At 39.2% G+C, this 23,435-nt stretch overlaps 1 protein-coding gene across 1 annotated transcript; it reads right to left on the reverse strand.

The window, feature by feature from the left end:
* Positions 1-1,330: 1,330 nt before the first annotated feature.
* dhcr7 (7-dehydrocholesterol reductase) lies at positions 1,331-10,583 on the reverse strand. The gene is made up of 8 exons (XM_067596242.1): positions 10,448-10,583; positions 9,433-9,539; positions 7,525-7,747; positions 7,309-7,399; positions 6,938-7,151; positions 3,725-3,929; positions 3,290-3,421; positions 1,331-3,081 (listed from the first exon to the last, which is right to left on the reverse strand). Exons 2-8 carry the CDS (start codon positions 9,537-9,539, stop codon positions 2,617-2,619), a joined length of 1,437 nt encoding a protein of 478 aa, XP_067452343.1. The 5' UTR covers positions 10,448-10,583; the 3' UTR covers positions 1,331-2,616.
* Between the last annotated feature and the right edge of the window lie 12,852 nt (positions 10,584-23,435).

Below are 23,435 nucleotides of genomic sequence, written 5' to 3' on the forward strand. Positions count from 1 at the left end.
TGCAAAAAGAGGCTTCCACAATATGCTTATTGTGTAACACTGGGCATTTATATGGGTGGGTGCATGATCCCGACTCGCAAATTCAATAGTCTAGCTTTTAGTGTCGTCACAAAAAAGATCATCCCTTTCTTCAGATTTCCATCTCAGTCACAGAGAGCTATTTGTCAACTCGGTGAGTGAGTGAACCCGGCCATCGCACAGCACTTCTTCGCCTTCAGGGATAATTTGAGAATCAATTAACCTGATAAAAGAATGAATGGTAACTCCGTTCCATGTAATGTAATGTAATGAATCAGGTGGATATTGCATTAGCTTTGAGCACAGGCAAGAGGAATCAATGAGTCTTCCATTATCATAACTGATTTACATCCATAACTTGTATCATTACACTGATAGGAGACCTGCTGAGGGTGAGATTCAGGGAGTAGGCCGGTGCTTTCATGGCACAATAGGCCACTTGGGAACAAGTTGTCAAATTATACACGGCGATGTCTTCACCTGCAACGATCCACTTTAAAAATATCTTTTGGATGTGATATCAAGGCTGCTTGAGCACATTTTGTTGAAGAAAAAACCCTTTGAGGATTATGTGATGTTCAATAAGTCTTTTTTTTTTTTTTTGGTCTTTGCTTCGGTCTCTGGTGCCTTATCATCATTGTCCTGACTTACTTACCAGAGCGGTTTTAAACGACCTCCATAAAAGAGGGCCTCTCTGTGCTATATACGGAGTATGTACAGTTAACAGTAAGTGTTTCCACGCAAACAAACAAACAAACAAACAAACAAACAAACAAAAAACAGTAGGTAAATCAAGGACATAATGCAGTGGTTTGGGTTTGGATTGTCATTTGAGGGATTATGAGTATTTTATGTTTTTAGGTAAATCAACTCCAAATATGGGGCTTTCCTGTTATAACCATCCTGCTGTTACACAACCTGTATTCATCTTCAACTTTCTCCATGCTTGACTGTCCACTGGGATTAACTGTCATCTGCTGCCACCTAGTGTTGATATCACAAGGGACATCTGACTCTGATGCAGCCAAATACAGTGAAGTGTTTCTTTTGTTCTATAATATACTATTGATGCTATTCTTTTGGTTATTTTGACTTTCTTAATCACAAATATATCTCGGTTTTTCACCGTCATGTGGATGGATTCATTCAGAATCTCTGTCATGGAGTATTTCCCTGTATACCATAAACTCAAATTTATTAATTTCATCCAGTGGGGGAATATCACAATAATATAAAGTGCATGGGTGAATCCATGGATGGAATGGATAAATTAACATGTCTAAGGGTAAAGATATTTCAGGAAGATGTTGTCAAAAAAAATCAAGTTTATTTTCCCACTTCATCGATATAAGAAAGGCAGTGCTGGTATGAAGAAATGAACACTAGTCACAAAGCAAATATGATGGTTTGACAAAGCAAACATCCTATAGAGCTCAAACATAAGTTTTGCTCAACATGTTGGTTTAACACAAACAAAGTAAAACATTCTAACTTGTAATTGTTAAGTTTCAAAATGCTTTACAGACTTCGTGAACATCAGAAAGAGCAGATTCATAATAAGGCAGTGCTTACATGTTTGGTTTCTGGAACCCATAAAGGCTGGAAAGTGCCGTTTATTGCTGTTAGATCGTTAAGGAATTTCTGCCGTTCTTTTAGTCTAATGAATCTTAAAACCTTTTTATAACAAACATGATTTATGTGAACATGCTGCTCTCAACCACAATGAGGGGAATTCTCACCAGCAATTCAAGCAATTACCTAACTCGTAAGTCTCTTGTAACAAAATTATCCTGCAATAAGACGTTAAAAAGAAGGTGAAAAAAAAAATCAGAGCATGTAAGACAACCTGTATTCAGAGATTACAAAGTCACTTTGTATGAGGTCTCAACAATGGAGCCAACTGCTGTGTTTTGGTCCATTAAGCCAGTAGGCCAACTGAACATTATATTCAATATTAGCTAATATATCAGTTTTTATTAATGAAAAAATGTAAAAAAGAAAAATAAAAAAAAAAATATGAATAGTCATACGTAACCTGAGTACTAAATGACATCTTCGAATTGTTTAAAATAAAGCCCCACAGGTCTTACATTTACAATGATATAATCCAGAAAAGTATCAAATTTTCAAAAAAGAAACCTGGAGCCACATGTTTTGGTGTTGTTTGTGATATATGACTATCAAATGTGTCATTGACTTCAGTTCAAGTTGTGTTTGGTCTAACTGGGTTGGAAGATCAAATGAACTATTTCTAAAACGAGTTAAACCATTTACTGTTCACAGCTTAAAGAGAGCAGCAGACTGGTCTTTCAAAACTGCCTTCACTAAGGCAGAGAGGTATAGCAATTAACTGTTCTGTACCTGTATACACACATGTGCAGCAGTCTACACATATATTAGAAATACATACAACTGTAGTATCATATGTAGTGTTAAAAATTGGTATATTGCTGAAATGTGTAAAACAAATACACAGTCACACACACACACCGCATGTTTTTCTTGTTACCCCATTCCATCATTTCTCTATCTATTTTAATCTTTCCCCCATCCCTCCCTCCGTCCCTCCCTCCCTCCCACTCCTCCTTGTCTTCCTCTCTAAAACACCCCAGGGATGAGCCGGTAAGGTACAGCATCAGTGTAGCGTTTCCAATCCTTGCCGTACTTGCTGCTACAGCGGTGCTCGTCGCGCACGCAGCGGTGGACCAGCAGGATGGTCATGTAAACGATGTAGAAGTACGGCAGTATGTGGCCGAAGCCGCAGGCGGCACAGTACGCCAGCGAGCCCATCAGGTCGCCGGTGTAGTTGAAGTGCCGTGCCGTGCCCCAGAAGCCTGATGTCAGGAGCTTGCTGCGGTGGATGCCGCCGTCAGCGGAGCGGTAGGAGCACTCAATGTATGTTGGTTTGCGGCCCCAGATGGAACAGGAGCCCTCGGTGCGTCGGAACAGGTCCTTCTGGTGGTTGGTGGAGCGGAAGATGTAGTATCCAATGAGACCAAGCAACAGGACGGCCAGGGCGTGGATATTGGAGAGCTGGACTGGGTGGTACACCAGGTACAGACCCTGGAGAGCCAAAAACACATTTATTGTCAACACTAAATGTTTTACATTGTGATATTACTGTACTTTAAAACTCTACACAGAAAACTGTTTCCCCTGATATCAGTGCTTCAGTCAGATATCTGACATCTGGTGCAGCTACAGACAACTAAAGCTGTAATTTCATATTATTTATCACCTGTGTGCATGTTAGCATGCGTGTGTATGTTACCTGCAGTGTGTACAGATATGGCAGCCAGACACAGTCTCCCCAGCCCAGATACCATCCAAAGTGGTCATGGCAGATATCAATGGTCTTCAGGTACCACGCCTCATTCCAGAAGAAATCCAACACATAAATGGCCTACAAGAAAACACAGTTCACATAATTATCTAGTAGTCATTAAGAAACCAACATGAGAGAACACTGGCTTCAATTTTTATTCATACTGCGGCTTCTGAGTCAAGAACGTTAATCTTAAAGTCAAGGAAAGAAAATGCTAATCTTCAGGGGCCAAAAACTCATTAAACCATTCAAGGCCAAGAGACAAATATTAGAACTTCATAGAGTTGGTAATTATCTGTGCATATCAAAGCGTACTAGTCCTACATTAACTACAGTTCTTCAAGAGCTATAGGTTTAAAATCTACCCTTATATCTCCTCACCTGCAGCACGTTGACCAGAATCATGGAGTTTGTGACGTGGCCGTACAGTTCTTGCTGCTTGGCCATGTAAGACAGATTGATGAGAGTCCAGGCTACAATGCCGGGTCGGCCATTGAAGAACAGCTTGAAGTCAAACCATTTGCCAATGCGGGGGTTGAACTCGATTCCCATCATGTAGTTGTAAAAGATGTTCCCTGTGAACTTACTGTAAAATCACAATAAAGAGTGGAAAAAAATTAAGTGGATATAGTGGTGCGCTATTACAGTGCAAAAGGTTAATACATTATAAATGTAGGAATCTCTTTCTCCTCTGTGAGGCCCTCTAAACTGAGACCTGACACAAGATGATCTAGTGACATCTGCTTTTCTATGAATGAAAAAACAACATGTCCCTGTTATAATGTTAATTGTTATTATGTTCTGATGTGTATTTAGTCAACCCAGTCTCAATAATGGCTGTAAAATTGTGAGATGCGTATGTTTTTTGGCCTATTCTTTTCGATTGGCCTGCATCCATGTCACGTGACTGTCAATTTGAAGCTTTGTGATTGGCTGACCGGAGGACCTGCCCAGAAGTATTTTCCTCACTGTCACAGTGTTAAGGTTTTCTGGACCCTGGAGATTTTATGCATCTTTATGATTCTTAGTTTTGGGATTTTATGTCATATGACATACAGTAGCATATTCAATCAGCATCTGTTTTATTAGTCAATGCAAGCATACAAAGAATGTGTCTTGGCATTAACTCCCCCAAAAAACACAACACAGAAGAATAAAAATAGACAAAAGTAGGGTAAAAATAGTATGAAATAAACAAAGTAATATTAAAATTAAACTGAAATTTTAAAATCTATTTACAGAATGGAACAGTAGTAATTTTTAAATGGGACATAACACTTGAACACCACTAACACCAATGAAATATTGACTGTACTGTGGACAAAGAAATAAAAAATATGAATATATGAAGTTGACAAGAGCAAGAACTAAATGTGACGTGAGCATAAATAATTAAATTATGTAACAGTGGAGGTTGAATGCACAATCTAAAGTCCAGTTTGATAACCCCGTCTTCATCCCGTTTATATGGCCATGGTATAAAATGTGATGCACACACACATGCACACGCACACACACTTCCTTCCTCCTTCACTTTTATTTTTTCCATTGTTTCTTTCTTATTTCTAAATTTTGTCTTTTCTCAGATTTTCCTTATCTTCCTGCCTCTTTAAGGACATTTGGACTTTATACTGATACAAATACAACCACTCGCCCCCCCCCCCCCCCCCCCCACACACACACACACATCATTTGCAGGCATTTAACAGGGTTATAGGTTAACCTGGATCAAGTATAATGTAATATGTGGTAAGGATGGGGGTGTGTGATAGAGCAGTCATCCAGTCTGAAGGAGGGGGTGGGAGGATGGGGAGCAGCATCCATTAGAGACACTGCTTCAGCTTTGAATTGTGTTAGCAATCCTGGCTGCTCCAGTCAAACCCTTTGATGCTGCCTGATGCCAGTCGCTGTCAAGTGTTCTGTATGTGTGTGTGTGTCTACATACATATATGTGTGTGTGTTTGGGTAGATGGATTAGGTGGGTGCATAGGGAGGAGAGAAGGGGTTGCCTCTGTTTTGGGGGAAGAACGAGAGTCTGGGTGATGCAGGTATAATTGAGAAGAGACTAGGATAGGGGTGTGTGTGTGATTTTGTGGAAGGAGCATAAGGAATTTTACATTACAGTGCTTTATTGGATGACACGGCTCAATATTAATTGAGGAAGACTATATATTAATTAACACATCCTCAGCCACATATCCTTGGAAATATAAAATTAAATGAGCACCTTCACATTTTACAATCACAGGCTATAAAACGCCTTTTCTTAGCAGAGATAGTGGTGTTTAGATTCGGGTTGCGGCGGTCGGCAGCAATTTGAAATGGAATAAAGCCAACTGACGACAGACAGCCCAAAAGAGTAGTCGAATGCACCAAGTCTGCCCATAAACAATGCTCTTCTGTAGCTTTCCACTATCAAAAAAAGACAAAAAAACTCTCAGAACGGAAGGAGAATTAATTAATACTGACGGCCTTAACATTAACCTATCGTGTTGCTGAGTTATCGAGGACATTTTTGAATTTTTGTGTGGAGAAATGTTAAAAGATATCATTAAATGAAAACTTTAATGCGGTGAAAGTGAGGAAATACTTCCAGGCAGGTCCTCCAGTCAGCCAATCACAAAGCTTCAAATTCTAGATTTCAAATTCGATTCATCCCTGCGGCAACACTCTAAAAATCTACAGTTTTTTATTAAAAGAACATCAAACAGTTACATAAAATAACACAAACAACATAACAGCTCAGATAACTACACAACACAAAGACAATGATTCAAACAACATGCAACTACATGGTTTCAGTGATAGTAGCGTCCATAGCAACCACCATAGCAACGATAGAAAGTCGGAAAAAAATCTTTGTAATAACTAACAAACTAAACGTCATATACATTCACCGAACAAAGATTATGGAAGGAAAAAGCACATTTCTCCCTAGAAATGTAAACAAAACATATTTTAATGCCGAAACTATCTTAATATATTGCATTTTCCACTGAGAATAAAAGGAATGGCGGCCATTTTTTGTTGTTGTTTTTGCTTGACAGTCATGTGATGTGGACACAGGCCAAAACAAAAGAACAGGCTATTAAAACGTTGGCATCTCACAATTTTAGGGCCATTATTGTGAAAATAATATGTTTTGTGCTGTGGACACATTTTACATATTTTGATGTGAGACTGGGTTGATTTAGTACAGCTGGTAGCTTATCTAACTTAATGCTAGTTATTTACAGACCTCACACTTTCATCATATAGTTTACATTTTATTTTGTTGAAATTAGCAGTTATGTTTAAATGGTGTAAAAGTTTACATTTAATTCTAAGTCGTACAATATTTTAGTATAAATTAACGATTTGGAAAACTGATGCCAGTTTCTTCACATTATTATGCTATTCCACACAATTTCTTTTCATGCTACTGCATGTCTGCTACAAATTTACATTCAGTACGCTCCATGGGGAATGTTGTAAGGCTGGTTTACAGATAATGGCTGAGGTTACACTCAGAATTAGAAATTAGGCCACAAAAGTAAAGTTCAGACACCTCTTCACCTACTTGCGCTATCCTGTCACGTGTGTATCGGTACTCACCAGTCCTCAGAGTTCGTTGGGAAGAGGTAGGCCTTTATGAAAGCAAAGGTGGACACAGCGTAGCCCAGTATGTTGGCGCACCACATCAGCGGGATCCAGTTGTCGAAGATGATGGTGGGAGAGAACCAGTGGAAGTACTGGGCGTTTGCAAACCACAGGGCATGAGTGATCAGCCAGCACTGCAGCCCGTTGATCTCATACTTGTTAATCAGGCCTTGAGTATTGGGAGACAACACATGGGCATGTTTTAAAGAGATACTCTTGTTTTATTCCAATATGTTGTTCACCGTCTCCAAAGGGTCAGTATGATGTAACACTGGGTGTGTGTGTGTTAATAAACTGATGAGTGTGAGTATGGGTGTGTTCATTACCGGCAGGAGTTCTTGCTCCATCCTGCACGCCGCCAACAAAGCCAGGAATAAACTTGTGGGTGACATCAGGAACACACATATACAGGAACACCTGAGGGACAACACGGCCTCTTTTAACCTTACTTGTTAGGTTAGAGAGCAGTTTTTGTGAGCTGCACCCAGCGTCTTGTTATCTTTCCCCCCTCATTTGTCCTGCTTTTCTCTGCTGTCTCTTACCTGGAAGGCCACCCATATGGAATATATCTTGGCAGCTGACCAGGTGAAGGAAGGTGCCCGGGCCCAGATGGAGAGCAGTGTGGTCTCTCCTCGAAACAGCTCAAACAGAGGCTGGCTGATAGAGCACTGGTACTGGTCACAGGCCATCACAAAGTAGAAGACGATGAAAGGGGCAAAGCAAAGGAGGGCGATCACGCTGATCAGGGAAAACCAGTCCACCTCCCTGAGAATGAATCAGATGAACAGTATGAGGCCTACTGAACATGAAACCTTGGCTTTGCAGTGTAAATAGTTCAAACAGCCAGTAATATTCATTATTGTCAATAATTTCTTATGCTGAATAATTCAGGTTAATGCCATACTCAAACAAAAGTTTTACTGGATGTTTGGACTGTCATAGCAGGAACATGGCAGGTGTAGCTAACGATATTAACGATGACCCTGCTTCATTTAGCTGTCCCAATGAGCCAGCATGCTGAATACCATGGCCCTCTAATTAAGGTTATGAGATACACCTGTGTGTGTCGACATGCATGTTGACCTATAGTAAGAACATACTGTATACAGAAGATACTCCTACAATAAACCTAAGTCATCAGATAAGAAAGACAGAATGCTGTTATGCAGCATACTGCAACTAGTACAACCAACTAGTAAGAAATAAAATTACTAAAAAGTTATGATAGTGAAGTAAACTAGTTTTTCTGCCATACCTGTCAAGCTTTGTATATGTGTTTATACTTCAGCATGTGTATCTCCACATGTCTGAAGTGTGTGCATGGTGCTGTAGTGAGTGTTAGTAAGTGTTATGAAAAGACACAGCACCACAGCAGTGATGTGTTTTTTTCTTTGTGTTTTTTTTCATAGTCTTTATAAAACCAAAAATACAAGGACCAAAGTGTAAGGAATGGTTTAAATTGTGTTTATCTGCTCTAATATATATATATATATATATATATATATATATATATATATATATATATATATATGTATTGTATTTAAATGGATATGGTGAAACTATACAGTAAGGAAAAAATCAAAGATTAGAGAAAAGTCTTACATTTACAAAATACATTTCCTCCTGCAGCAATAAAAACTTGCAACCTGGAGGGGAGGTTTGGGAACTACTGGTTTTGCACAATATCACATATATAGCCATCAAGAACATTTGTAAAACCTCTTTTACAGGATTCTCGTTTTAAAACAAGTCAGCTGGAAACATTAAAGTCAGCTGGGGACTGCACTTTCAACCAGTTAGCTAGCCAGCTAGCTATAGCTGATAAGTCTAATGATGACAGTTGTCATTTCAGCCCACAAAATCGAGGGTTGCCGTGTTGAAGCCAAAGGACCCATTGTTTCAAAATTAACTGAGAATTTTGAGTGGTGAATCTATCACCACTATCACTGTAAACCTTCTATGTGCTGTGCAAGAACAGAAAGTCTGACAGGCATAGCAGCATCTTTTAATAGCCAGTATGAACAGGGGCAATAATTATAGCCAGCAAAACCTTTTTCAATGTTCATGCAGGCACCTGACTGCTGTTTCAAGACAGGGTTGAAAAATTGGAGGAATGCACGACCTGCATTCATTGTTTTGGAGCTAAAGTAGTTAATCAGTGCAGGAGGTAACCAGTCCACCATCACCTCCTCTTAGCATTCAGCAGTACAAACATCTGTGTGAGGGTGCTACCTGAGAGTTCATGTTAGTCACTAACCACAAGTTTCAGTTTGTGCTATGTTTTGTTTTAATGCTTAATGTCCACTCTCTGTTATGCACTCTCTTTTCTCTGTCTTACTCTCTGTGTCTCTCCATCTCTCTGTATTAGGGTTTGTTTGTGCGTTAGGAGGATAAACAGAGAAAGATGATCACACCGTTAAATACAAATATGATGCTCAACATGAACTCACCATGCTCTCCCCCACTGTGCTGGCTCCTCTCCCTGTTCGGATGTTTTCCCATTGGCACTGTGCTGTGTTCGTCTCCTGGTGGCCTCCATGGCCACTGCACCATTCATCTGTGGTGACAGATCAGATTATCAGGTTAAGATCAGTTGTGCAGAGGTGTGCTGTACTTTGTACACTTCCAGCATGTGCAATTAATTGCAGAAGCTATACAGTAGGCAGCAAAACTAAACAGATGATTCCCTCTTTTTTCACTGATTGAGTGTAGTCTTTCTGAATGCTCTTTCAACAAATACTGCAAAGTCAAAGTGTCACGACAGGCCAAAAATGCAGTTCAGTCCTACATGCATTCATAAACAGATAATGAGGTAATTTGGGGAATTAAAGTGCATGTCCTTGTGAGATAACGAATACCTTGAGTGGAGGTCAATTTGATAAAGCTACAGCTTGTGTAATAGGCTATCTGAATACACTGATGCCACCATATGTTTTCAACTTTTGTTTTCTGTACTTGCAAATATGTTTCTCTCTCACACTCTCTCTCTCTCACACACACACACACACACACACACACACACACACACACACACACTCTTCTGGGGCAAAGGTAACGTCATGTTAGCTGGAATTATTCACACTAAAGCCACACAAACAATAGTACTATAACGTGTAGCTGTATGAGGAGACCTGGATGCCTTCCAGCCTTTTCCAGTAGCATGTTCAAGTTTAGCTTCCATGTTTTCCAGCAGCTGCCCCACAGAAAGATGAAACGAGGCAGGGGAGCAAACCGCCGTTACATAACGTTAACAAAACAAACATTTTTATCTCTTTATCCAGTTATCTCTGATGCTAAATCGACATTACGTCGATTAACGGCAGATATCCTTTGTACCCTGAACGATGTATCTTACAGTTTAATAACCTACGTTACCAAGTTCACGGATATGAAGTAACGTTAAACACACGTTATACCGGATAATTCTGTCAGCACAGATGCATTATTGAACTGAAGCTCACTCACCAGATAACTGTACAGTCAGACAGGGAGGGTGGCAGCGCGTCTCCTCTTCTCTCCAGGTGCGGCTGGTTATCAAATAACCGCTGGAGAGAACTCAGCGTAATGGTGACACACCCGCCCATAACGCGACTACGTAATAAAACTCAACCAATAGTACTTCTGTAGAGGCGGGCCTGAGAGGCTTCCCTGTCCTCTGATTGGGTGACACTAACTGGAGCCACCAGCACCTGACAAATTTGCCACTGCTTGAATGGTTTAGCTAGAGTAAACAATGAAGTGGCAGCATTATGAAATACCTGTAATTAGTATGTGTGCCTTTAGCATCTGAGCTTTTAAAACAATAGGTTCACTTGTATTGAGTTGATATGAGGCTACCAGTAAATAAATTAACAGCCAAATATGTTTTATTTTTTGCTGGCGTTTTTCTTTTACTTTTTTTTTTTTTTATAGATAACAGAAATGTAATCCTAATGTTTTAAAAAGTACACCAATGAAATGCAATAAAAACACAACAACAGAAAACTGCATTAATACATTAAAAACAATAAGACATTACTCCTTAATTCTGATTGCAAGGTGCTGTTAAAAAGAGCCAATTCATTCCCGACATAGACAGAAAATAAAGTCACAAGCACAACAATAGCACTAAGACAGAATTAGTATTAAACTATTATCTCTGGACAAGCATGCTTACACCAATAATTTGTGAGTTTAATCCCCACATTCATATAAAGAGATTATTCTTCAGTTTTGCAATGAATTCAAATCAATCTTGTTTCAGAAAAGGAAATTTACAATAACACAGACTCATCAAGGACAGTTACCACCAAGAACACAAAAGCATTAAAGCACAAAAAAAATCAGTGTGGGCCAAGATGTGGCACTTACTTTTTTTCTTTCTCGCTCTGCGAAAGGACTGTTGTTCTGGAGTTCTAGTGGAGGATGAGTACAATCTCCTGTGTGATCTAAATAATACTAAAAATTAAGTGCATTTCATATGTTTATGTCCATTACAGTAGATCTTGATTGTCATGGGTGGATGCAGGGGTGTGAAGGTGCTACTGCTTACTTTGTATTTTCCAGGATTTCTGCCTCAGAATTCAAAACAGCTGTTCTGCTGCCCTACTTGATGCAATGTTTTTTGATACATATGATGTCAGGAAAATGCTCACGGGTCCATAATAGCATGTGTCACACTTGGGATGGAGGCAGTCCTGTATTTTTTAAGTGCACGTGTATCAATTTACCACTAGAGGGTAGTATTCAGCTGTGACACAAACAGGCACATCACCACTGCTGTACAGGTGGACAGAAGTCATCCACAGCTCCCCATCGCCACTAGCACCTGTGTATTTGGCCTGTTTTCATTATATGTCTGTTTTTCCAGAAAAAGAAAAGCTGACAGATATGGACATGAAGCATTGTAATACATCAGGCAGAGCACAGATGTCGTGCTTGCACCATCGGATCCGCTATCATGTGTTTATGCAGGAGATAACTGTAGTTCTCCCAGCTGAATCCTCACTGCTGCTCAGATTCTTTGAAAGCCCCCTTAGACAGCAGAGTATTTTCTGCAAGCCTCCACCCACACTAAATGTCAAGACATTGAAAGATTCAGTAGTCCGCTGGTTTTGAGTGTGTTGTTGTTGATATCTCTCCAGCCAGAGTATCCACTGTGAAACACCCAAGTCAGTGGGAACCAGTCAACAAGCAGATTCTGAAACTGAAGTGAATTCTCGGCAAAACCTGCTTACAATAAAGACCAGAAAAGAAAATAAACTAACCCACTGTCCACATTTGAATGTTACTTCATATCCCAAGCAAAAAAAATATATTCAGCAAAACATTTACAGCACATTTGAGCCTTTGAATAAATCAAACCATTAGCGTTTGTTGGTGCACTTGTGTTGACAGTGCTATGTGATTTTCTTAACAGGACTTCTTAACTGAATCTCATTATGACTTAGACCTCAAAATGTAAAAAAAAAAGAAGAAGAAAGAAGTAGAGAATCCTGTTTATTTTTACGTCCCCTTTTGGAATGTGTTGAAATGTGAGCAGTTGATGAGGGATATTTTCTCTGCACAACTGGCTCTAATATTGGCCATGGGGATAAATTCCTGTCTCATTACTTGTAGCTTTTTGTGCCAAGTTAGACATTCCACCTTTGTGTTATCCCCTTCATGTAATCAACACCAAACACATACCTGCTGAAACTATTCAAGACTGACACAGCTGGTGAGAAATTCAGCTGTGACACTCATTCAGTGTCCAAAAGGTTGATTCAGTCATGTTGAAAGTGGAGAGAATATCAGAAATTTATTAAACTGAAATACAATTTTAAAAAACGGAATCGTCTTCTCCAGGTCTACCACAGGAGAACTCCTCCCCATCCTCCTGTAGCATCACCCCGCATCCTCAAATGACCTCCATCTTCCTCTTCTTCTGTCTTTCATTTACTGTGCTTTCAAACATTCTGCTATGTCTACTAATCTCTCCTATTTCCCTCTGCGACTCCCCTTGTTTTTGTTTTTTTACCACTTTTCTGACAGTGTGTCGCTGCAGTCTTTACTCTGTTTCTCTCTTTCCATTTCTCTCTTCTAGACTCTTTGATCAGATGCCTTGTTGCTATGCTGTATCCAGACAGTGTGATGTATCTGGGCCAAGCAGCAGACATCACTGCTGCACTATGTATCTGAAACAAAGAGGAGATTTTGCAGTGCAGGTACCTTTTGTTACTTTGTGAAAGTTTGATGTAAATATGCACCCATCTGCTCTCAAGGAGCTTGTTTATTGAGCGCTTTTGCTAACCTGTTTGACATTTTGGGGTTCTCGATGGTGCAGCAAACATTCATATTCATTATGAACCACAGCACAGTTGTCTCGAACTGTACAGATTCACATTTTCAGAAGTCTTGGTGTGTTTCTTTTGTTGCCACTTAAGTTTGAAGGACATTATTATCAGCAGGATGAACAAACTGAACTAAAACAATGTGTTTGAATATGCCACTCCTAATATGTTTGCTGTCAGCTTGACATAAATAAAACACATGAAGACCAATAGGTGCAGATATTCAAGAATATGATTGTACTTAATATAATGAATTAGATTGAAGGATTAGACACAGAAAACTGGGGTATTCATACAGCGAATTAAATCGACTCACACAGGACAATCAGCCCATAAGTTTAATCAAACAGTAGCGGTTGCAGACACCCTGGATTTTAATTGGCTGTGGGTGGTAAATACTGTGCACAGTCAGAGGTGAAGTTATTGCTTTAGGATTACTATATTACTACATTGGTGTATGTATGTATATGTGGTGAAAAGTGCAAAGAGTTGGCACAATCACACTGTAGTGCAGGCATGGCTTTTCAGCCACACTAGCAGTGTGGATCTGTGGATCTTGTCAGTGTTGGTTTGACAGTAGTGGGTCCACCACTTTGGTTCAGATTGAAGTAGCTCAACAACTGTTAGATAGCTCGTCACGGAAGTTTGTACAGACATTCATTGTCCCCAGAGGATGAATCCTACTTACTTTGGTGATCCAATGACTTTCCCTCTACCTGCCTACCACCAGGTTGACATTTGTGGTTTTGAGTGAAATGTCTCAACTGTAGAGTGGCATGAAATTCTGTAGAGACATTCATGTAAGCCACAAGATGAATTGTAATAATTTTCTTGATTCCCTGACTTTTTATCTAGCACCATCATTGGGCAAAATCTTAAGTTGTCCAATATTGTGGTTCATGATCAAATACCTGTTGGCATTTAGGCCTCCATCAGCTTTATGTTTGTTGCAATTTAGCAAATGTATAATGTAAAATGTAAATGTATATCTGCTAATCAATAGCATGATAGCATTGTCATTGTGAGTATTTTGCCATGTTGGCATTAATACTTCACCACAGTACAGCCTCACTGTAGACTCTTCTTGTTACAATGATAGCAAATCAGAAAAGCTACTTTTTTTCTTGGGAATAGAAGCTAAAGTCTACTACTGTCTGGAATTTGGAGCAGCAGGAAAGTCTGAGGTGCATTTTAAAATTAGCATGTTTCACACCAATCAGAACACAATATAATGTTCATATGTGCATTATCTTTATCATTCCTAATTATGAAATCACCACAAATAAAGTTTATATATCTGGTTTTGTGAGTTGCAGGTCTGTTTTTCCCATACAGTTCATGGGTTATTCAACAAACTGAATAGGTTAATATCAAATACGGCACCATCACTATGTGCAAGGAGGAAGGTTTGTGCTCTCTGTGTGTGTGCATATCTGTGTGATCAATATAAAAAGAGCTGGCAGTGATGGCATATATGTATAGCACATATGTGAGTGGGGGGCAGGTTGGCTGACAAATCTTACCCTAATCAGCTCCCATGGGATGGAGCATGTGTGTGTGTGTGCGTAACTGTGTCTATATACGTGCAATATTTTGAATTTATGAATTTTGTGTGTATGTGCTTGTGTTACATGTGCTCAGATTGTGTGTGTGTGTGTGTGTGTGTGTCCCTTTGTTGGTGTTAAGTGTCTGATGAATGTGAGGGCCTCGCTGTATCACAGACGCAGTGCAACACGGCTCTTAAATAATTTACTATAAATGAAAGTGAAAAATTAATGAGAGCAGATCCTCTCCTCTGTTTGTCTCCTCCTCTCTCCTCTCCTGTTGTCCTGATGTTAATGTCTTCTCTTCCTCTCTTCTCTCCTGCTTAGTTAGCCTTAGTGGTTTATTTGTCTGGTTGTGACCATGATAAAAAAAATACACATTTTCTACATGCCGTATGCCGACACATTATATACTCCCAATAACAGTAATAAATGCACAGTCTGGTAAGGCCAATTAAAGCCCCTATAACATGGTTAATAACAGTTATTGGAAGGTAGTTACATTTCTTAGGTGTGTTATTTGTTGCCATTCAGAATTCTCACTTCATCAGAATAAGTGTTAACCTTAAGGCCCCGGTGTTAGAGAGAGAAATGTGAGATTTTGATGTATGGGTAAATAATATATCAGGGACTGAAGAAAGGTTTTAGCTGATACATTTTGCTGCTGTGTCTCTCAGTTCGGTCATACCTTTGTAAAAGTGTTGAATAACTTTCAGATAGTAGTTACACATTTTAAAAAATTGATGTTGGTGTACTCTCCACCTTCTCCACTATCTAACCCCTGAGGTTTCCTCAGGAAAAGGACTGCAGGGATGTAGAGCAGGTCATCATCATGTGGGTTAAAACCTACTAAAGTTATATAATGGTGGTAATAATAAGAACCTTATTGTATTTTTCATGATAAATGAGCATGGTGATTTATGACCCACAGTCCTGCACAGGATAAAGCAGGTGTGAACACCATTAAGAGTCTACAGACAGACTAAAAGCTCTCTGACACACAGCATTGCTCTAAACGCTAACGTCAGCATGCTCACAGTTAACACGCTGATGTTTAGCAGGTATGACGTTCACCATTTTGACCATCTTAATTTATTGTGTTAGCATGCTAATTAGCAATGAACACAAAGTAGGGCTGAGGCTGTCGTGAGTATGGACGAATTAAAATTTTCACCTGATGATGGTGCTAGATAAAAAGTTAAAGGATCATTAACTTGAGTTATCACAGTTCACTCTGAAGGGGAACATGTCTGTAACAAATGTCATGGCAGTTATTCCGATTTTTGAGACATTTCACTCAAAACCGCAAAAGTCAACCTCATGGTGGAGGAAAAGTGAGAAAAGTGAGAAACACAAATCTCTGTACAAAATTTCACATCATTTCTGGACCAGAGAGGTGGGATGACCAACCGAGATTGCTGTTCCTTGAGCCACAGTGCCAGTGTGACTACAAATTGGATGGATATGATTTCAGGAGAGAAATTGTTATTGTACCTATATACTTTATTTCTCTCAGTGCAGCATAGGTTAGAATTTGTATTTTCTTTTTTCCAAAATATGTAAGTGGTTTCTCTGGTACATCTGTATTTGAACTTTTGTTTTGGTTCCATAGTGTATGGTGCACAGTCACAACTTCTAATCAGTCAGATATATTGATGTAAAGTATATGACCAGGAGACATTTCACTACAGTAAAATAGTTTTACTGTATCAGTCTTAATATCAGGTTGAGTATCAATTTTGACAATTTTAACAACATGATCATTATGTCATGGAAATTCAGACAAATAAACTAATACAAAAACATCAATCCCATGTTGACAAAATGAGCAGATGAATTCAATAAATACATAAATGTAAAATATTTGTGGTGACATTAATGAAACAAAAAAAATATACAGAATAATAGTAATTTTACAAAATATAACAATGATGCCACTTTGTATTGCATATTACAAAATGTGTTTTGTAGGATATACACAAACTGAAGGTAATGGTTGTGAGAACATGTTTACATGATGTAATGAAAGAAAAACACAGAGCATCTCATGGGACTTCTAGAAAGCAGCCCAGATGGGCATCATGATGAGTCACTTCACAATGATTTATTTAAAGAAATTCCAACACAGAGGATCTCTAATTAAAGCTTAGGATGTTTGTGAAAAAATATGTAAGGTAAGCACAGATTGTATGATTTTTCTGATGATTTTTTAAGTTAAGAGAATTAATGCTGAACAGTTTCAGAACAGTTTCAGAGAGAACCATGGGTATAGGACATTTGAATTGATAAAGACAAAGAGGGAGTGCAGCATGTTTTTATTCTGGCCCTCAGCATGTCCTACTGTATGTTGTATTACCATAACCAAACCAACATGTAGCTGAAGGAAATTCATCTCAAGTGGCACAGAGAAATGCATTTTCACTGTACTGTATTTTGCTTTAATGTGAAGGAGAAGGTTCAAAGGTTAAGGAGGACCACATGTAGTCTTTGCCCTCATATAAGCACTGACCTGGAAGTGGAGTCGAGTTCATTTCCTGCTTTGTGGATTATTAAAAGCACTGTAAATCCCAAGAGAATCAACCCTCAGTTGTCCGTGTTACCTTTAATGTCATGAACCTTTGCATAGCCATTCCTAAATTTGCCCATGGGGCACTCCCAAGAGGTTAGAACAGCACAATAACTGCGCCAGCATACTGTTTTTACATGCCTAAAGCCTCAACGGAAACAAATATACAATGGCTTACATGGTGGCCAAAGTCAATTACAGTGAAGTCTTGGAGACGTTTCCTTTCCTGTCTTCTCTCAAGAACTGAGCTCTCACTTGTCACACTTTCAGCTAGGGCTGGATATGTAACCAAAATACTGATAACATAACATAATATTATCAATACTTTTTTTCTCAAATCTTTAAAAAGCTAATGTCATCATTGTAGACTTGTATTGGGAGGCAGCTACAGCCTCACTAGTAAACAATGTTAACTTAAAACACCTAGCAGCCAACACATCTAACCAATTTCAAACATTTATAGTGTCCACAAATAAGAAAAGATGTTAAAGAATAAAAAGAAAATGGACTCCAATAGAATGAATTTGGTTTCCATCAAAGTCAATAGCACCCATCCAACCCATGTAGTCCAAGCATAGTTCACTGTTTTGTTCACTCACACTTGTATGTGACACTTGAAGAGGCTTCAGTTTAATTGCACTATTTAGTGTGATATACAGTATCAGGCTGATGTTGGGCACTTACAATAAATCAGAAATGAACCAGTGGTTATAACCCCATCTGAAATGATAATATAATGCAATCTTATTGGTTACACATGCATTGTAGAATTGATCAATATTACACTGATTGTCCACTGGAAAGTCTTAAATTTATTCTTAGGTGATATTTGGATCAGATCCTACTGTAGTAAGCACGAATATTATGTAATATTCATAATATTCTTCATAATATGTAGCAACAGACAAGGAAGAAGCATTTATCTTAATGGTAATTTGGGGCTTAGGTGTATATGTTATATGATTTTGGCAGATGTATCACACTTAAATTGAAAAAATACACCAGTCAAATTCTGTGAATACACATTCTTCACATTTCAACAAGTTAACTTCAGCGTGGTTCAAATTTCAGCAGCGCTCAGTCCAGCTGGTTAGCCAATGGTCTGCAGCTGTGCTACTGAGCTTGACCAGACTGGTGTGTGTGTCTCTGTATGAGTGTATGCGTCAGAGAAATTTGTATGCATGTGTTTCTGCAAGCATATTGTAAGTGTGTCCGTTTCTATGTGCATCTGTGTGCGTATTTGTGCATGTTGTGACGTACGTGTGTGTGTGTGTGTGTGTGCGTGCGTGCGTGCGTGTGTTTAGTCTGCGAGATGCGTCAGTAACTGGGGCAGAACTGATTGTTGCTGATGGCTGTAGGCAAGCACAGACCTACATTCTGCTCTGCCATACAGAAGAGGAGGAGGTGCAGGAGGGTAATAAAAATTGGGGTCTCTCCTGTACTCCTCTCCCTCCTTTATCTCCCCTCTTTGCATATGACAACCTCCTGCACTCCTTTTCTTGAGCTTTCAGATCTTTCTTTCCTTCCCTCTCTCTATCCCTCCCACATCTCCTCATTTTGTCTGCTTTGACACTTGACAGGCATAGAGACTTACTCAGCACGCAGAGAGGAAGGGGAAATGAGGGAGAGAAAAAACAGAACTAAAAGAGAGAAGGAGGAAAGAAAGGATAAAGAAGGCAATATCAGTCTCAGCATAGATCAATTTGTTTTCCAGTATCCTAGGATTATGCAGAAACATGTGCAGCATGGATCTAAATGAAGATCCATAAACACATACCATACATATAGACAGGTATATACTTGATAAAAGTGCATTTTAATACTGTGCATACTTTTGTCAGCAGCAGATCCCCAGTTAAAACTTTTTCTGATTCCTGATTCTGATTTTTCTGATTTTTAAATTTTTTTTTACCAGCACCCAGGAGTTTTATTCCTGACATTTTGAAACAGCGTGTACAAATGGGTAGAGAGGGTATGACATGCTGCATTTTCATATTATATTTGCAAAAATACGACTCAATAGCTAACAATGAAAAATTTACTTTCCCCTAACTTTGACTCAGGAACTCTCAAATCCTGGGCCTGTTCACCCCAGCCCATGGATGATTCTGCACCTCATGATTTACATTTATGTCAACATTCAGTGCTAATGCAGGAAGTGGTGTGCCCTATATGTAGCAAAGGGGAAAGTGAGGATGTGGAGGTCAGGTTGGTGGATGGGTGTGTACCACATCCAACTTTCATGCAGGAGACCAAAACTGCAATTAACTTGCACCTTTCTGTTAACTGTAACCACGATCTTTCACTTACATCATCATTTTGAAATGTTGGCACTAGACTATAAGAAGATAATCTGAGGTTATATAGTCATCTTATATCAATATTCTTTTCTGCTGATGGGGTTGGTTCTCAAAAATTAAAGCTAAAGCTAAAGCTTGCACTTTCTGACTTCTGGTTTCCTTTAAATTCCTCTCAGTTCCTATTTTAACTACTATTTACACAGTGAATTCATCATTACAACATGACAACTAAAGACAAAACACTAGTTTCCCTGCATTTTCCCCTGTTACTCATAATTTTGAATGGTGAACTCCCTGTGTGCTGCAGTCCCTGCAGCTGCTGACTCCCTCGGTTGGTGTGTGAAGGTGTGTGACGTGACATGTGTCTCCTCTGTAAGTAGGATCATCCGGCTGTTTCTTTTCACTTGCCAGGAAGAGCCTCAGCAGCACGGTATAAGTGTGTTCAGACTGAGCACTCAGCCCTGTGTTAAAGAAATGGTAGAGCAAGGGGCTACGCTGGTGGGGGTGTATTCCTTCAGCTTTCAGTGAGATAGTCCAGGCTGAGTAGGTCCATGAGTTTGAAGGCTTATCAGATGCCAAAACTACACACTGGTTTATAATATTATGAGGCAGAACTACACTGCTCTGGAATCATGGCAACAATGATTTAATCATTTGTCGTGACCTCTATGCCTTTATCTAGCAGAGTAAAATCAGCCATCTGTAATTACTGCATACTGCTTTATATTGCTGACAAACGCTGCACAAGCAAGGGTCACTGCTGGTTTTAGTTCTTCAATGGCTGAAACAAAAATAACTTCCAGCTGATGATTAATCACTTTCTTAAAATTCTGAATAACTCAACAGATAACACCAGTGTATGTTCACATATTGCAGGACTCTGTCGTGTTGAGAACTGCTCACATCTGCTTTCACTAGGGAACATCAGTTGCTCAAGTTCTGCTGCTTCCTCTCAAAAGAAACGCATAGTCAACCGATTTTACAGTTAACTGACATCTGACCCTTGACCCCATGCAGGCACTCTGGTCTGAACAGATTCTGCTCTGCATAATATATGTGTGTGCATCAGCAGAGTTCTGGCAGAACCATAATATAGAAAAAGCACCAGCTTTTACTCCAATATTGACTGACTTATGACATGAATTATTTTAATACACAAACATTTCACAAGAATGCTATGGGTTTTGTTTACATCAATAATCCTGTTGACATAAAACAGATTTATATTTTTAATTATTATGACTTGAAGAACATGCTGCGATGGATGATATAAGAAATACATAAAATCTATTTAAAATCTTAAGTTCTGTCATCAGTTGTTTTAAATGTGTGTGTGTAACGTAGTCGGTGTAACAGTGCAGCATCTGTGAATAATGCACGTAACATTATTGATGGATTTTTCTGGGTGTTTTAATGTATCATGGCTCTTGGGCTTCTGTTTTGTGTGCCTATGCATAATTATTGTTTGTGGACTCAGCGTCAGATCAACAATTCTCAGCATCCGCATTTTTTTTTGCATTTTTCACGAGTTTCCTGGCCACCATAGGTTCTCCTACATTCTTGGAAAGGGGAGTGGGGGGTGGGGGTGGAGGGGTGCCATTGGTTGCAGTCTGCAACCTAACTGTCAGAGGCCACCAAATCCTACATACTGGTCCTTTAAATCTCAGTATACCCTCTATCTGACCATTTTCATTTCCAAAATTAAGTGGTGTCTATTTTTTCAGTTTTTGGCTGGACCGCAACAGCAGGGGCAGCCTTATAAACATGTCCCTGACTGACTGACTGACTGACTGACTGATGAAGTTACACCATTGGTTGGCCAAAGCTTGGGACAGTCAAGTATCCCAGAATGCATTTTGCATCAATTGGCAGCGATCAGCGATGGCAGAGATTTTGAGCCAGGTCAAAAGCTAATTTTCGCTGTAGGAATGTTAATATGTCACTTGATTAAGTTTTAATATTTTTTTCTAGTGAGAAAGTAACCATGTAGATTCCCGATATGTGGACAGTTTATCCAGTTAACAGTTGTTGTGAGGAGTTTTAGCCACACTTCCTGGGGGCTTGGACACCACATGTCGTTTCAAAAAGCCCTCTAGCATTTCATACACAGTCCAGCCATATACAAGGTTTTGACCTAGTCTTGTTAACTTTGTAAGTATTAGAAACGGCAATAGCATAATTAAGTCTCTCTCTGTCTCTCTCTTTCCTCCCCCTCCTGAAGCTGTCTGTGCTTCAGACTGGGGATTTGACTGATTCGCCTTCAAAATACTGATCTGGCCATGGAACAAGCTTACCCTCCTGAAACCCACACTGTAATTTGAACACTGAATTTGAAGTTTCAACATCACACTTCTCCAGACTAGTTGTGATGTCACAAATCATGCTCGTAGGTACACGTCTTAAACTCCAGACGGGTTCACAACAGTCAGGAGCCTAAATGAACACTGACACTGTTTTTTCTTGCCATAATCATTCCTCCTGTTCATACTGACCATTGAAAGATTCCCTCATAATGCACTTACAATGGAAGTGATGGGGGCCAAAATTCACAGTCCTCCTTCTGTGCTAAAATGTATTTAAAAGTTTATCACTATTATGAAGCTTCAGTCATTGAAGCAAGTTAAGTAGATATCTTTCAATGTTACAGTCTTTTTAGTGACTGTAACAGGGAAACAGCTGAACAGGCAAACACAAAGAGGGAATCTGATGCTAAAAAGACTGTAAATGTGGCAGATATCCACTTGATATGACTAACTCAAATTGCTGAAGCCTCATATAAGCTTCAGATCAACTTTTGAATGCATTTTTGCACAAAATGACTGTGTGGACACACTGTGGACTTTTGCCCCCATCACTTACATTGAAAGCACATTTGAAGGGGATCTTTTCGTAGCCAGTATGAACAGGAGGAATGATTACAGTGAGGAAAACCTCTTTCGGTGTTCTTTTGAGCATGTGACTGTTGGTTTATGACAGACTTGAAAAATTATGAACCTATCCTTTAAGGCAAACTCAGAGAAAATTGTCCTTCTTCAGCAGATGAATGTCAAAACAGCTTTCTACTGTACAGTTTCAAACTGCACATACATCATTCTGCACAGTGAAGCTCAAACATCCGACTGAAGAAGCAAAACACATTTTTGACTAGAGGGGGAGTTGAAGAGTTCACAAAAACACGCTAAGTGACAAAGTGTTAAATAAATTGTTGGAAAAACTACTCTCAGAATATAAAGAATAATTTAGAGGAATATAAATATTATTAAGACAACAGATTTTGGTGTGGGTTTTAAACCCTGTAAAAACATGGCAATGGTTCCAAATGACAGCAAGGAGCAGGCTAAAGCTTTCTCTATACTGGATTTGACTCAGCCTCTTTTTTTAGTTGTCTTTCTCTTGAAACAGAAACCTACACTGACTCCATACAGGCTCAGCTTTGTCACATGTGTGTCATTTCAACATCTGAATCATCTTATTGTGATGTGAGTCTGTTTAGGGCATGCAAAAATGCTATTTAAAAAACCCACTGACCAATCTTCTGAGCCATTTTACCACAAGTATTTCAAAATCAACAAATAACAAGGAACTATGACAAAATACTTTTTTTTTCTTATTTTATTGCTCATATTTCACTGTTGTGCCTCTGATCTGACCTTCAGTGTAACTATCAGCAGGTGCATATGGTAGGTTCCAGTTAGTAGAAAATCCATGAGAACAAACAGTGAATATACATTG

This window comes from Thunnus thynnus, chromosome 1, assembly GCF_963924715.1.
Source record: "Thunnus thynnus chromosome 1, fThuThy2.1, whole genome shotgun sequence".
In the NCBI taxonomy this organism is placed as follows: Eukaryota; Metazoa; Chordata; class Actinopteri; order Scombriformes; family Scombridae; genus Thunnus; species Thunnus thynnus.

What these genes read in the sequence shown, in the direction of transcription:
- dhcr7 (XM_067596242.1), bottom strand. Translation starts at nt 9,539, where the DNA reads ATGAATGGTGCAGTGGCCATGGAGGCCACCAGGAGACGAACACAGCAC. An exon ending in TGGAGCAAGAACTCCTGCCG is followed by an intron (nt 7,152 to 7,308) that starts GTAATGAACACA and finishes CCAATACTCAAG; the next exon opens with GCCTGATTAACAAGTATGAG. An exon ending in CCAACGAACTCTGAGGACTG is followed by an intron (nt 3,930 to 6,937) that starts GTGAGTACCGAT and finishes GTGATTTTACAG; the next exon opens with TAAGTTCACAGGGAACATCT.